Source organism: Strix aluco, chromosome 1 (genome assembly GCF_031877795.1).
Source record: "Strix aluco isolate bStrAlu1 chromosome 1, bStrAlu1.hap1, whole genome shotgun sequence".
Lineage (NCBI taxonomy): Eukaryota > Metazoa > Chordata > Aves > Strigiformes > Strigidae > Strix > Strix aluco.
In genome coordinates, this window is record NC_133931.1 from 98,163,937 (window position 1) to 98,179,145 (window position 15,209).

The window sequence follows — 15,209 nt, forward strand, 5'->3', positions numbered from 1 at the left end:
AAAGTGCAGTGAAACAGACAAAGGTCATAAGGACTTGCCTTTTTTTTTTTTTAAAGCTTTATGTAGACAAAAGCACCTGACTCATGTATTTAAAAGAAAGTCAGATTTCTCAAAGTATCACCACCCTGGCTATGGGCTCTGCCTAACAAAGCATGACAGATCAAACACTGGCAGTGGCACAGGTCAGCACTGCTCTCGCTTCCTTTGCTGCTCCTGTACTGAAGGAGCAAGCCCCCAGCAGCCAAGCAGATGGAAGGAGGGTGTCCGTGTTCCAGCATCATGTTTTGCCATTTAAATCACAGGGAGAAGTAGAGCAACTGAGGGCTTGGGCATGTATTTGTTTTAGCCAACTCACCTACAGGGCACGGTGATCTCTGACAGGATGGTAACTTCCTAAACTTGAGAGAAGCTGCTTTCCACATCTCTACAACCTCCAGTTGAGTGGGCACAAGACTAGACCTGCAGCAGTCTTCAGGAGGTTCAGCCCATCCTGCTTCAGCTGCCCACGCTGGTCCAGAGACAGCAACACAGCAACTCATCTTTGCAGCCTTTCGTGACCCCTGAGGCCAGGCACTCATTTTAAAACAGTACAGAGGAAACTGCAACAACACAAACTGACCCAACTGGATACAGGATAGCAATGGTGGTCTTCATGCCTAACACCGTTTAATACAACCACTTCAAATGCAACTGGCTGTTCCTTAGTCTAGGCAAATTAGGATGCATCATCATAGCACGAGCTCAACGTCCAAGTCTGGTTCATACTGGGCTCCCAATCTATCCTACCACTGCAATGTCTGAACTGGCGGTTACTTTCAAACAGAAGATGACAATTGGGAACAATTAAAACTCACCTTTGATTTGAAGGCCAGAAAGGAAATAAGATGGGGGGGTTGTCTGTTTTTTCATTTTTATCTGTTTTTTAAACAGTACCTGAACAGTGCTCTTTGCCTTAACTGTCTTGGAGGCTCAATCCCACAGTATCTCTGTAGGAGTTTTACAGGAATAACACTGGAATTAAAGGTCTGCAGTACTGACAGAAAAAGGTCAATGGAAGAGCTAGGTGCCATTTTCTGTGGTTACCATCATCCCTCAAGCAGGAAGATGACTTGCAGCTGATTGTCAGCAGGCTCTTTGGACTGACTTTCTAGTATGTGCAAAAAAAGGCATCACAGCCTTTGCTAGCTCTGCTGATTAAAGATAGGCAACACTTAATTTGACTGTCCTTTGCAATAAGATGACCATAATTCACACTTAATATGCTGCAAAGTCATCTGCCTTCCAAGTACAAGAGCATGTTCTGCTGAAAGTCACTGCTGTTAGGTCAAATTTAAACTCAATATTGCAGGACAGATATTACATTGCTATTAATAATAAATAATCATGATAATATTTTCCCTTAATAGAGCAACTCATCCCAAAGGATCCTAACCATTTTACAAACTCTGGACCAAGTTCTATTCACTGCTACAAACCTGTAACCTCTGACTGATTTGCATGGGTGCAGAGGAATGTAGAAATTAATTAGAGATTGCATCAGATCTGTGAATTACTTCACTGCAGCTGATGTTCCTCCCACTTCAGGGGTAGATCCAGCGATAACACTGCCAGTCCTTTAAAAAGGAGTTCTCACAAACATATTCTGGACTGCAGGCCTGTACTGCATGTCTGTGTGATGCCAGTGCTTCCTGGGAAGGGGTGAGAAGGTAAGGATCCAAGCAGTAATCTTTATGTTCCTCTCTAAATAAAGATGCTCCCTCATGACCACAATCAAGTATAGAAGCAGCACTGGTCAGCAAACAAATTTAAGTGCTCCTTAAGAGGAAGAACTTCTGGAGGGCTGGGAAAGTCATACTCTGTATAGTCCCCAGGCAGAAGGGACTCCTACCATGAGCTACAATATAAATATTTTAAAAAGTAATACTACATAGACATGGCTGCAAACTTGTGCAGCAAATACTCAGCACACAGCTCAGTGTTCCTGTCCTCAACCTAAGATGAAAGAGTAAGCAAAACCACTGTAAATAGAATTAAGTGCAACATCTCAGAGACATGCTTTAAGCACATCTGGTACTTAATTCTTCCCAAAAGCAAAACATTTGCTTCCCAGAAACACTTATATGAACCTCAGGAGTAAGTTCTCTTTAGACTTGACTCAAGCACCAATAGGACCAGGCACATAGAAATGTCTGTGCCTTCCCCTTCAACTTTGAGATGAAATGTCATCAAGGAATTCTTGGCACCACCTGTATTAAGTCACTTCACCTGATGTGGCAGCTATTTAGTCACACAGGGCAACTGTTTCAGTCAGGATCTGGAGAACATCATATTTAATTGAACAAGGGGGAGGGATTACACTGTTGTGTGTTTGCTGAAAGTCACTGCTATTAGGTCAAATTTAAACTCAATATTGCAGGATAGATATTACACTGCTATTAATAATAAATAGTCACGATAATGTTTTTCCTTAAAAGAGCCATCCCAAAGGATCCTAACCACTTTACAAACTCTGGACCAAGAACAAAGTCATGCGTTGACAGTTTTGAACTAGGTGGATTGTCATATCACATTGTCTGTACCAGCAACTCTTCTGATCCTGAGCACAAATAGGTACTCTGGTGACATATTTTTGTCCCTCTATGCAAACACATCTCCCATGTCTGATCAGGCTTGGGATATGACTGTATTGCTGATGCATGCAGACAGAGGAAAAGCAGACCACTTCCAGCAAACATGCCAAACTTTTCAGTTCCGTGAAAAGGGAGAACACCCTTATTCAACACTAGACTGTTTTCCATGCTTACCTAAATATTCAGCCATTGATCTTTCTTGATCACCAAGCAGTAAGTCAGTTGGGACATTAGTTTTGCATTATGCTACAGGGAAAGAGTACAAACAGCAATAAACAAAAGAGCTTCTAAGTGAGCAGGATAGACCAGGGGCAGAAAAGAGAAAGGGCCGGTCACCCCCATTTTGTGGAAGCAAACAAGGAATTTGTTTCCTTTCACAGAGAAGTGACAGAGGCCATCAGCGTTATTTCACATAAAATGCCAAAGGTTTTATTCATGATTTCAGTCATCATCCAAACCAGCCCGGTTTCCAAATCTCCCTTGAACTTGGTCTGTTCCAGAGACTTGCCCAACATTGGTCTAGCTCCCAAGAAAACGGCCATAAAGAGTCAGACCCAGCTGAGGATCTTGTTTCTAACAGGGATGAGCAACAGAGGCAAGTTTAAAGCTGTATTTTTCCCACTTTCTCCCCGCAACAGCTGCCAGGAAGCCACAGTTCGGGCGACTTCCTCAGCTGGGGCATGTATTCACACATTTGTGTTTTAATAGCAGTTGATGGGCCACCGTGCCAAAAACATGTTTTGAGCAGCAATACTTCTATATGTCAGACATATCAGTGAAAACAAAGCAAATGAGTTTTTCCCATTACGTGGTCCGAGTTAAAAACAGCTGCAGGGGCACCTGTTTCACCCCACCTTCATCTCCAGAGTACACATCAGAAATAGGCCAGAGTGGATTTGAACATGCTGCAAATTCAGAGTGTAAACACAGCTCTAGACGGGGGACAGAAACACCGCCAACTGCTTCCCCAGGCTTTTACTTTTTAATAATGAAACCTCCCCAAACGAAAACACAGCGTTTGGCAACAAGCCCATTGAAAACAAAATACAGGTACGAAAGAAAAGTTGGTCCCTGCCTCTTCCCACACTAGATATGGCTCCTCTCATATGGAAGCCAGATCAGAGTATATTAACGAATAACTCGTGTTTTTTCTCAACTTTCTGCTGCAATGCAGACCTCCTGAAGACTCCATCTACGAGTAAAACCTCTGGTATCCCTGTCTATGTTCTATCGCTAGCTGCTGCATAATATTTCTTGTGTGAAATCTCAAGAGGGAAAAAAACACACAACAAAAAAATCAAGTTCAAAAGAGATCCCCATCCTTTCTTTATCATAGTAAGGAATGTTCTTCCAGATTCTGCTTTCCTCAACCTATACGACATTGCCCCTGCTTACCAGAGGTTTCTGAAACCCCCACTTGATGACTGCAATTGCACTCCTCCCCTCCAAACAGAAAATTCAGTGACTAAAGCAAAATCCAGAGCACAGGAGTTCCCAAGCCATGAAGCACAAGCAGGGCCAGGAGAAGGAGCTGCCAGCAGGGAGGTATTCCTCTCAGGGGTTGGGGAACTGCTGCTCTAGCCCCATTCACACCTGCATGAACATGCAAGAACTTTCATTGTTATAGAGCCAATGCCTGAAAATTAATTAAAAAACCCCACAACCAAACAGTAAAAAAATCTAACTCTGAAATAACTGAGGGAATATTTATTTATACTCCAAGAGATATTTCTGCAAATAATAAGTAATACACTAAAAAAATTATCACAAGTTGCACATTATCACCTTGTAACATGGTTAATCCCTACATAATAACCACTCCATGTGTTTTCACACACATTTTACTCCCCCTGCAACATACAAATAAAGACCATTGGGGAACAGGAGGAAACCAAATTAACCAGGAGGTGAAAGGGAACTGAGAATGGTACACTACTAATGAATAAGGAGAAAACACCTTTTTTTTTTCTCTCCAGTCTGTTGCTAGCAGATTGCATCAGCAAGTTATAACATCTCAGCTACATCAATTGTGAGCATCATTCATAAATTCATCACGTTTGGGAACAGATTTTTTTTTTTCTTCTTTAGCTGCAAATATTCAGAGAGGCACAAAACATATTATTACTTTAAGCCCTCCGGAAAAGTCTCACCAATTGTGTTTCTTTATTATTTCAGAAATTTTGTTCTTGTAGCAGATGCCTCATGTCTGCCTGAAACCTCGTGGGACTCTTAACAGCACAGGCAAGCTGGGGCACCTCCATGAGCAACACCTGCAGGAAAGAGTGTCACAGGAAAACTGATACAATTGTCACCAAATTAACGTGCGTCAAACACGAAACCTTGTTACCTTGATAGTGTCTTTTATGCATGTTTTGTGGGATATATATTTCTACATTACAAATCCACTTGCGTGTCATTCTGGCAAGCAAGCCAGTTTTCTGGTGCAAGTGTTGTATCCTAGGAAGAAGTCAGAAGTATATTAGAAAAGACAAGCGAATGCTCTGACTTCACGCACAGAAAGTAACACTGAGCAAGGCTTCCAGACAAATGCCTCCGCTGTACTTAAGGCTTTTTAGGTACTGCCTTAATTCCCTTAATTGCTTTATTTTAAAGGTTGAAAACACTAGCTGGCTGTGATATTAGCAGCATTTGAACGGTAACTAATTCTAAGGAGTACGCCGGTAGCAATGTAACACTAGGACGTGCCGCACACATTGATGAGGCTGAAGGCGATAGCAATCAGCCTACATCGCTGCAGCCCCAGAGCCCAACCAGCCACCCTGACTCGTTAACCTCGCCGCGCTCTCCAACAACGACGGCTCCCAGCATTTTCCCTTCCCTTTTCCCACCTATATTAGCAGGGACAAATTAAGCCCGCCTTACTCCGGAGGGTACTCCACTGAAGTCCATGAGAAAACAAACGTTCAAGGCTCAGAGAGCACGAAGCTGAAAGAGTAAAGCCCAGACTTCAGCTCACACAAGAGAAAGCGAGATGCGGCCCATTTTTGCACGCTTGAAACCAGAGAAGCTTAAAACAGTGCATGCCTACTTTTTCAGTCCCTCCCTCCCTTTGTACGTGATCTTAATTAAGCCGCGGGTGTAAAAACGTTTCCTCTGCTGTCACCGTTTCCTGCCTCCCGAGATCTCGGGTTCGCAGTTGGGGACTCGGGGCCGGGGGCAGAGCCGGCACCCCCCAGCCCCCCCCACCAGCAGCGTGGGTACCCCCGACGCGGGAGCGATGCTCCCCGACCAGGCGCGTATGGAAACCGCCGGCCAAACGCGGGCAGGAGGGATATTTACTCCTTTTTACCGTGACTTTCTCCTTTTTACCGCGACATGGGTGACACCTGCTCCTTCCCCCGCTGCGTGGGCCGGGTGTCAGGCCCGGCCCTGCCCAGGCTTACCCCAGCACCCCGGAGGGACGGGTGCCTACTGCCGGGGACCACGCCGGCGGGGACCGGGGGGGGGGGCCGGGGATGCCCCACCGAGCTGCCGCAGCGCCATCCCCGCCGCCCCTCGGCCTGCTACAGCGGGCGGCCCCTCTCCGAATAAACACGGGGGGGTTAAAAAAAGCAAAGCAGAGGAAAAACTCCGCGCTGAGGCGGGGTTTCGCTTCATTCAGCCCGAGGCGAGCGCGAAGCCCGAGCCCGGGTCGCCCCGCCGCCCCCCCGCTCGCCCCCACTCACCCAGGGTCTTGACGGCGACCTGCCGGGTGAGCGGCGGCGGCAAGTTGACGCAGACCAAGTCGACGTCCTGGTGCAGCAGCACCTCGTCGATGCGGCTGGTGTAGAAGGGGACGCTCATCTCCTTGGCCAGCTCCTCCGCCTCCTCGGGCGTGCGGCCCCACAGCGCCTTCACGGCGAAGCCCTCTGCCTTCAGCAGCGGCACGATCACCCGCGCCGTCAGGCCGGTGCCGAACACCCCCACCCCGGGCAGCATGGCGGCGGCGGCGGCGGCGAGGGGCGAGGCGGGCGGCACGGCACGGCGAGGCGAGGCGCGGCGCTCCCTCCCTCAGCGCCGGCCGGGGCGGGGGGAGGCGGCCGCCGGGCGGGCGGGAGAGGGAGGCAGCCCCCGCTGGCTGCTGCTGCCGCCGCCGGGACCGGGACCAGCAGCCCCCCGCCTCAGCAGCGCCGCGGCCGCCGGCTGCCCCGCCATGCCCGCACCATCACACACGCCTCCGCGGAGGCGCCGCCGCTGCCCTCCCTTAACGGGCGCGGGGCGGGCAGGGACAACCAGCCAACCGTCCTCCCTCCCTCCCCCGGCAGAGGCGGCCGACGAGCGCGGGGGGCGGCGACGCGGCGCTCAGCACCGCTCCGCTGCCATGTCCGCCGCGGGCGCCCGCTCACCGCGGGGAGGGCGGGGCCTCGCCGTCACCTCCTGAGGGTTCCTGCACCGCCCGCCCCGCCCCGCCGCACCATTGGCCGCCACTCGCCCCGCCCCCGCCGCACCATTGGCCGCCGCCCTCCCCGGCCCCGCCCCGGCAGCGGCGGGCGGCGCGGCGGGGCGCCCCCTGGGAGCCGGCGGGCGCCGCCTCGCCCGCCCCGCCCCGCCCCGCCCCGCCCGGCGTCCCCTGGGTTGCGGTAGGGAGGGTGCGGCGGGCGGCTCCCCCGGCAGCCCTCGCCCCCCTGCAGGTGCTGTCCGAGGGCCCGCGGGGGGTTCCCGTCCGCCTGGCGGGTCGGTTTCGGGGCATCTTCCCACCGCCGGGCCCACGGGGAGACCCCCCCCAGCCTCTTCCCCCACGGGAGGGCCGCTGAGGGGCCGGGGTGATGGGGCGAGGTAAAGGTCGGGGCGAGTAAAGGTTGGGGCGTCGTGGTGATGGACGCCCAGTAAAGGCACGGGAGAGCTGGGAGAACCCCAGCGGCAGAACGGCGTGAGCTGGTGGTGTCCGCTGGCCTTCAGCCCGCCTCCGGAGCCCTGCGATGGTTCTCCAGAACTGTGATGTCCCGAAGGGCGAGGGGAGCTGCCCCGAACCCCGGCACCGGCCACGCTCAGTGTCGGACACCAGCTCCCCCACCCGCTCCTCCCTCCACGCCCGCGATGCCCGGCCAAGGTCCCCGCCACGCACCCCGTACCGACTGTCGGTCACCTGCTCCCCTGGCAAACACCGCATCTCTTCGGCTTTACTGGGACGGTGGTTCATGTCGGAAAACAGGGAAATCCGGGACCACAGAAGAGCAAACCCTCTGGCACCGCTGCAGTGCCCCGTGCCAGCCCCTCATCCCACCGCTGCCCCTGGCTGGGCTGAACGATGGCCCTCCCGAGCCGCCATCCCACCCCGGGGGGCTGCCGGTGGGCCCGGGCGCGGCCATGGACCGCAGCGGCCTCTGTCCCGTGCAGAGCAGCGCAGGGCTCCTTCTCCCAGGGATCAGCCTCTGCCCGGGCCCTACGCACAGCTCACCTGCTCTGAAAGCAGAGAACCTCCACTGAGTGCCGCACAGTCACACCGGTGTCTATCTTGCCCTTAAAAAAAAAAAAAAAAGAAATTACAAAACTTCCTGCTTCCAATTAAAGGGTAAGAATGAAGATGTTGTTTTTCCACATATTGTCCTTTCTACCAGTTCTGAGGAGAAAGGAAGAGAAGGGTAAGGAAGGAAAGGGGGGAAGGAATGAGAGGAGAGAAAAGGGAAAGAAAAGACAAAAGAAATTAAAAACCTTTCCTATATTAGACCCCTGGAAACATGCCAGGGACAATGTTGCGTACGTAATCTACCAGTGTTTGAAAAATCAGACTTGGAAGCCAGCGCTCCTTTCCCATGCTCTGCAAAGAGGTCTTTTTTTTTTTCCTGCCACCGCCTCACAGCAAACACTTCTTTATTACAAAAAGCACAGACGCTGAAAGGATCACTGCAAGTTAAACATGTTTTGCTTTCTGTGCACTATTAGCACTGAAGTGAAGGAGATGGATACTCTTTGACTTCTGACAATTGAAACACAACCCAGATCCATTTGTCAAATAACCGCAGAGGTATTACCTTTCTTTAAAATACAAGGATTGTGTTGGGGCTCCCCATCAGACATTCAAACCTGTTTATACAGGGTTTTCCCAGGATGAGCAATTTGGGATATCTTTCTTGTCTTATTTGCTTGTCTGCACATAATAATAAACCCCAAGAAAGTAGCCAGGTTACAGGAACAGGGTAAATATGTGAAGGTTGAAGAGAAATAGATGCTATATACCTATTTAGTTATTATATAGCTTCTATTATTTTAGTAGGCACAGGCTACTTTATGAAGATCTATGTAAGGTCATTGTTTTGAGAAATTTTCAGTAAGAAAATAGATAATGGGAACTAAGGACTAGGGAACAGCATTATTACACTCGAAGTCCATTGTTTTCCTAGAGAAAATTTTTCCTTGCTTTACTTTTTTAAACGTATTTTTTTCTCCTGTTAGGTTAACATAGCTTTGCAGTTAAGCTGAGAGAATGGCACCTAGCTCTCAGCACTTCAGTAGCCAAATCAACCTCTAAACACATCATAATGCCAAATCTGAATTGCCCCATCTGCAGTGGCAGTGCCTTCCCCCTCATTTGTTGCAGGGACTTTTGGGGACATACTCCATACCGTTTGTACTAGAGTAGGGTGCAATTCTTTCTCAATTAATTGTGTGAAATAGAGCCACCATGTTACACTTGCCTGTCCTCACAAGTGCCCAGAAGGACTGAGAGAAGCCAATGAAGGACAACTGGCCTTTCAGTAGTGCAGACCATGTCCTCACCACGATGTAGGTGACTGCAAACATGAGTGAAAGCAGAATCTTTGCTCAAATCCACATCACTAGTGCTGCCAGTTACTTCTGACTTGAAGTACTATCAAATCTGGGCAAGATTTTTTCTGCAAAGCAAAAAAGGTTATGGTGGCAGCAAAGTGCCTCACTTTAAAGACGTGTCTAACCAGGACCGAGGTTCCCCAGGCTATGTCTGCTGAACTACGAAGCCTCTGGTATTCTGTATATTAGATTTTTCCACTTCTAAGCCTGCCTGTCTTGTCAAGAGAGCCGACATTTTGTTCTTAAGGTTGCTCAAGCTTCCTTCAAGGAAGACACAGGCAGAGATTTCTCTCACAGAGACAATAATTTTGTTCTTTCTTGAGGTTTTTCTTAGCCTGAAATAAGTTATTAGCATAAAGTTTCACGCAGAAAAAAACCCAAAGAAGTCTCATACATCCTTTTTGTCTTTCTAAACTCTGTAAATGAAAGCAACCATCAGGAAACTAATAAAAATGTTGCAGTCACAATTCTGTTCCTTCTACATATTTCATTTGTGTTTTGCAGCTCCGGGTCATTATACTGTACAATGTGCATATTGCTACATTACCAACTTTATGTGAGAAATACCAACTTAACAGCTCTTCTACAGAATTCTGATACAGTTGTTTGCAAAGATCTGAAACTGTCTTCTAGGTTGAATTTCATATATTTTATAAAATTCTTTTTGTAGAACTATATTGTTTTCTTCTTAAATAAAAGTTGAGATTATAAAAGTTAAAAATCCTTTATTTTTTATTTAATTATTTTAATTTAACCTTTATTTAGCTTTGTATTTAGTTTTATTATTACTAAAGTAACTAGTATGTTGAAAGTACTAGATAGAAAAGGATACATAAAAGCACATATAAAAGGTAAAAAGGAATCAATCAAGCATACATGACGTGCAAATACTTGTTATCTGTTGGCGTAAGTAAAATGCAGAAAGTTGGTGGTCTTCCAGATACAGATAACACTTGGCAGATAAAAGTCCTCAATTTACTTTCCAAATGTGTGAAGGTGCCTTCCCACACATTGCAGAGGTTTCTATCCAGAGCCTGCTGAACTCGACAGAAAGATGAAGATCTGCCTGATAGAGTACCAGGATCCCACACTGTTTCTTTCTTACTTCTCTGTACTTATAAGAAAATCTGGTCTTTTTCAGACTTTTTAAACATTTATCCTGTCAGACTCCACAGCTGCATTTCTCAAACCGCTCATGCATCAGTCGGAACAACAATGGAAAGAGCTGAATAATACATAGCTTCAGTGAAATTCTGAAATAGAGCTTACTGTCTCTCCAAATACTTCTCAAGTTCCAGGATTTTAAGATTAATTAGCTAATTTCCTTTTACATAAATCAGTGTCTTCAAACATGAAGCAGCTGTGAATTTTCAATAACCAGTTGTCTCCTTCTGGTGTATGAGGTTTGCACTCACCACTACTGGACTTCTTCTATGGCTTTGAGGCTTGAAATTATTTGCATGGAAATAATAGTACTTTGGAGACAAGGAAAAACTGGTGATTCAGACCTGTCTGGTTCTCCCACTCAGCTGTACTGACTCATCCACAGCTTTAGTATGCAGCACAAGAAAGGATGCGTGAGCTGAGTTGCTCAAGTCCTTTTTTACATCTAATACCACACAATTGGCAGTTTCTCAGGCCGACAGGAATTTGTTCTTGCAAAGAGCCATACGCTTCACTTTGGTGTCTCTTTGAATGCATTTCCACTGAGACAACCCACAGAAGCTCTTGCTCTGAGATCTAAAGGCAGGAATTGCTTTAACATTTGCAGTATTAAATGGTCCAATGTGCAACTGAGAGAACTAGAGAAGAGTAGACCACGTGCTAACAAAGGGTTCATAATACATTCAACCCTCCTTTGTTCTGGTCAATGGGAACTGTAGCCATGCCCAGAGTCTCTGAGCCTGTTCAGTACATTTTCAGAGTTTATTCCTTCCCAGTTTCCAGAGTCTTTCTTTAGAAGATGTGTATGTCAAGTGTGGATGGGCTGTGAGGAAGCCAGCGAGGCTTCAAGAAACTGCATCGCTAACAAGATACTTTTGAAGGCATTGGTGGTCTGTTCACTAAGGCACGGAGGAGGACTAAATAAGTACAGCTTCTGCTCTGACAGTATGGACAACCTATAAAGGAAGACAAGTGCATGTATTCCCACTTTACATGCAGAGAAACTGAGCCTCAGAGTGCAATGTTCTCTGTTCTCTGTTGGGTCTTTTTGGGTGTTTGAGGGCAAATAAACACCCAAAATGGGGCACTCAGCTGATAAACACTTTTAGCCTAGCTGGCTTTCCTAAGCTTCTATCGGTCACAGTTCAATAGGTGAGAAAGCAGATAGAGAATGTGTTAGCAAAGATGGACATGGGATCCCATAATGAAAGTAGGGAATGGGAGCATAGCTGCCTGGGTGCGACCATGCCCTGTGATGGTGTAATACATGCTCAAAGCTCACATCAGTCATTCCCTCCCAACAGAAACATGGGTGTATGCACCCCACAGCACACATGCAAGCACTGAATCGTCAGATGTGTTGCATTTTACACACCTGCTGATGAAATCCCTGACACGCCGTCAGCAAATCAAGCATACCTGAGGCATACCTAGAGCACAACACCGGGTATTGGATCTGCCCAGGAGGCAAGATTCCTGCCCACAATAAATTTAACTTTCTGTACCTGTGCCTCGGCCATCTGCTTGCTCTGTCTGGGCTCCTGCCAGGCATCCAGAGACTCTGGACAAATGCAATGGACTGGGCAGAAGTAGCTAAAGCTTACTAAGCCACCTTAGCAAATCCATGGTTGTCGAAATATGTAAGTAGACCCATGGAGAAGGGGATTCTCATATTGGTACTTTGCTGGGGGGAAAAAAATAACAGGGTGAATGAGTCATATAGAAATTCTTAATTCTGAAAAATGGCTTTGAGCCTAAGCAGTAGTTTGTGTCATATCACACTTGTTAAGTGCTGTGCAAATAGCTGTAATACGCTGCTGAAGTGGTTATTATTTTAGCAGTAAAACATTGCACATTGCTTGTAGGGCAGCTGAGATGTTACTTTGGGATGAAAATAGCAGAGTATCATCACTTCATTAGTCATGCAGGAGCGCGTGAAAGCGAACACGTGTGATTTCCAGACTTCTAAGCCTGCCCATGCAGTGTGGGTTTTGAAAGGGTTCAGTTTGGTAGAAATACCCCTTTTATATGGGAATGTAGCACAAGACTGCTCTGCACTGGAGTTAGTTGCCCCCCTCCTCTCTCTGAAAGCAGCTGGGACTTCAGCTACTTGCAGGAAGCCTTAACAGAGACAGTTATGAAACAGGTTTTAAAGGAAAATATATCTATTAAATGAATAATTTTAAAATGTCAGATATGTTAAATACTGCAGATTTGGACAGTCTTCCAGGATACTGCAAATCAGTTACATTTCACAACAGAAAACCTGCTGCTGTTTTTCAGGCAGGATAGGCAGGAATTTCTGTCTACCTGTTGCAACAAGCCCATGTCCTGTGTGCACTAAGAAGATACTGAATCCCAGGAGGATCTGTGTCCTGGGAACAGATGAAAGCAGCTAGTTGCCTCTGGAGAGTGCTCTCTTCTAATGCAGGATTGTGTCCTGCTGCTGGTCTTCACACATATTTCTTTTTATGATACAGAAACTTTCACTTTTCCTATGACATGCCCAAAACCAGATTTGCTAGCTTCCTGGACACACTGAAATGCCACCCTTCTCTTTCCCCTGCTAGGCTACTGAAGGGAAAGGTACTGAGGCAGTGGTATTTACTGCATCACCTACTGAGGTCCCTGACAGCCTGAAGTATGCTCCTATGACCATAGGCAGCCTTGGTCATTTGTTTCCATTTCGATTTTGAATTTATGGCCCATGCATTTAGAGCTCTTGATTGGTACTGTGCTTATTTTTAATCTGAACAAATAAATGCAAGTTAATGAGTCTTCTTTTTTTATGCATTGAGAAAAAAAAACAATGAGAAAAAACATTAGTTATGTCCACGCCAGTACTGTAGCACAGCAGGGCTAGTGCAGTTTGTTTTCAGACATTGACATGGCTCTCCACAGCTATTGCTCCCTGAAAATCATGCTCTTTAAGACTGCGACACTGTTAAATCTCAGGCTTTAGATTTGCCAGCTGTACTGATGTGATAGTGTTGAAGTCTGGCCTGCATTACCTGCTCCGTGACCTTGCTTCATTAAATCAATAATGGTCAATAATGTGTTATTTAATTGCGCAAAGGGTAAATTCAGTCCAGTCCAGTTTCTAGGCTACTGGCTCTTTGCAAGCTATCCTTTATTTGAAATAGAAAAACCATTATTTCTGGTTCTTTCTGGAGGTTCTTTCTTCAACCCAGGCGAGTATTGAACCTGTATAGTGTCTGTAGTGAGGAAGGTGAGCCTTGTCCTCAGGAAGGCTGTAACATCTCCTGGTTGGAGCAGGAAGGCCAGTCCATCCCTGGCATCCCTCAGGTCCCCATCCACATGGGGCGAAGACAGTGTGTTGTCAAGTGCTTCAGGTGATCGGAAGCTTGCAGCATTGGTTTCCTTATAACAAATAAACAATCAGATGTTTTTTTAATTCTCTCCCTCCTAAGAACCAAAAGTATTTCCTGGCTTTTTCAAACCTGGAGACTTCCTTCTTGAAATCAGGCTTAATCGCTTTCCCTTCCTCTTCTTCCTTGCTCTGTGCCTGCCATAATTCAGAGCAGGTCCTCCTCTGGTGTGCCCAGAGGAACACTGTCAAAGTCAACAATTTCTGGCATCCAGGCCTGAATCATCACTGTTGAAATGAACAGGAGAGAATGGCTCTCCCATGAAATCTGCAAACTGAGGCAGGCAACCAGGCAGCAGTTTTAATGAGGTTACATTTTTGAGATGTTCTTTGAAATCATAACAGCTAGAGACCAGCTCCCAACTCAAGATAAACAGATAATTTCTACACCAGAAATTCCTGTTAATATTTAAGCAAGGCTTAATCTTCCTCTTGAAATGAAAATACACTCTTTCAAAGGAACTTTCTTTAAGAGGAGAATGTTTCTTCAAAAGTATTTTAACAGCTCAGATAACTATATATATCATCATCAGGCTTCAAGCATTAATCATTAGGAATAACATGGATACATAGCATTTTTGAAACTGATGATTGCTGTTTATTGAATAATAATAATATTATTATTATTCAATATGATGCACTGCCTGGGGATAAAGAGAAATAGGAGATGACATGGGGGGCCACTAAAACTTGTTAGCTACCAGTTAGCTCTACTGCAGTCTGATGTGGGGGAACTGACTCAAGGCAGGTTTGTCTGGAAATATTAACTCTTTTCTCACAGCAAATGCCCTAAGCCTAGATTCAAAGCAGTCTCATGTGGATGCAAATCCTGCTCTTCCCTCTGTTAAGGATTTTGTGGTGTCTCATCGGAGTGAAGGCTGCAGCACGGAGCTTCCAGTTGCCACATGTCTCACCTATAATGCCCAGAATAGTGTTCCAGCTGCATACGTGCCTTTCTGATGTTTAAGGACACATCACCTTTCAGTGTAGGACAAATGACCAAAAGTGGATGAATGAGGATCGCTTAGTAGTAGGAGAATTTTTTTTTAAATATTAATAAAGCTATGCTATAGCACTCAGCACTTCTGATATTGGAAAAGCATAGCAACAAAGAAAGTAGGGCAGCTTTATTAAGGACATTATGGAATCACAAATCGAATGCAGTACACATCGGGCTGTGTCCCACATATATTCTATGTGGGACACTGTAAAATGTATGACTGTGCTCCTATTGTTCTAACAAGAGACAAGACAAAGGA

The 15,209-nt window shown here is 46.6% G+C and overlaps 1 protein-coding gene across 1 annotated transcript in view; it reads right to left on the reverse strand.

The window, feature by feature from the left end:
* Positions 1 to 6,966, reverse strand: part of GFOD1 (Gfo/Idh/MocA-like oxidoreductase domain containing 1) — a 76,370-nt gene extending 69,404 nt beyond the window's left edge. The window contains exon 1 of the mRNA XM_074828457.1: positions 6,317 to 6,966. Within this exon, the coding sequence (XP_074684558.1) occupies positions 6,317 to 6,569 (253 nt within the window). The 5' untranslated portion in view covers positions 6,570 to 6,966. The remainder of the gene's footprint in view (positions 1 to 6,316) is intronic.
* Between the last annotated feature and the right edge of the window lie 8,243 nt (positions 6,967 to 15,209).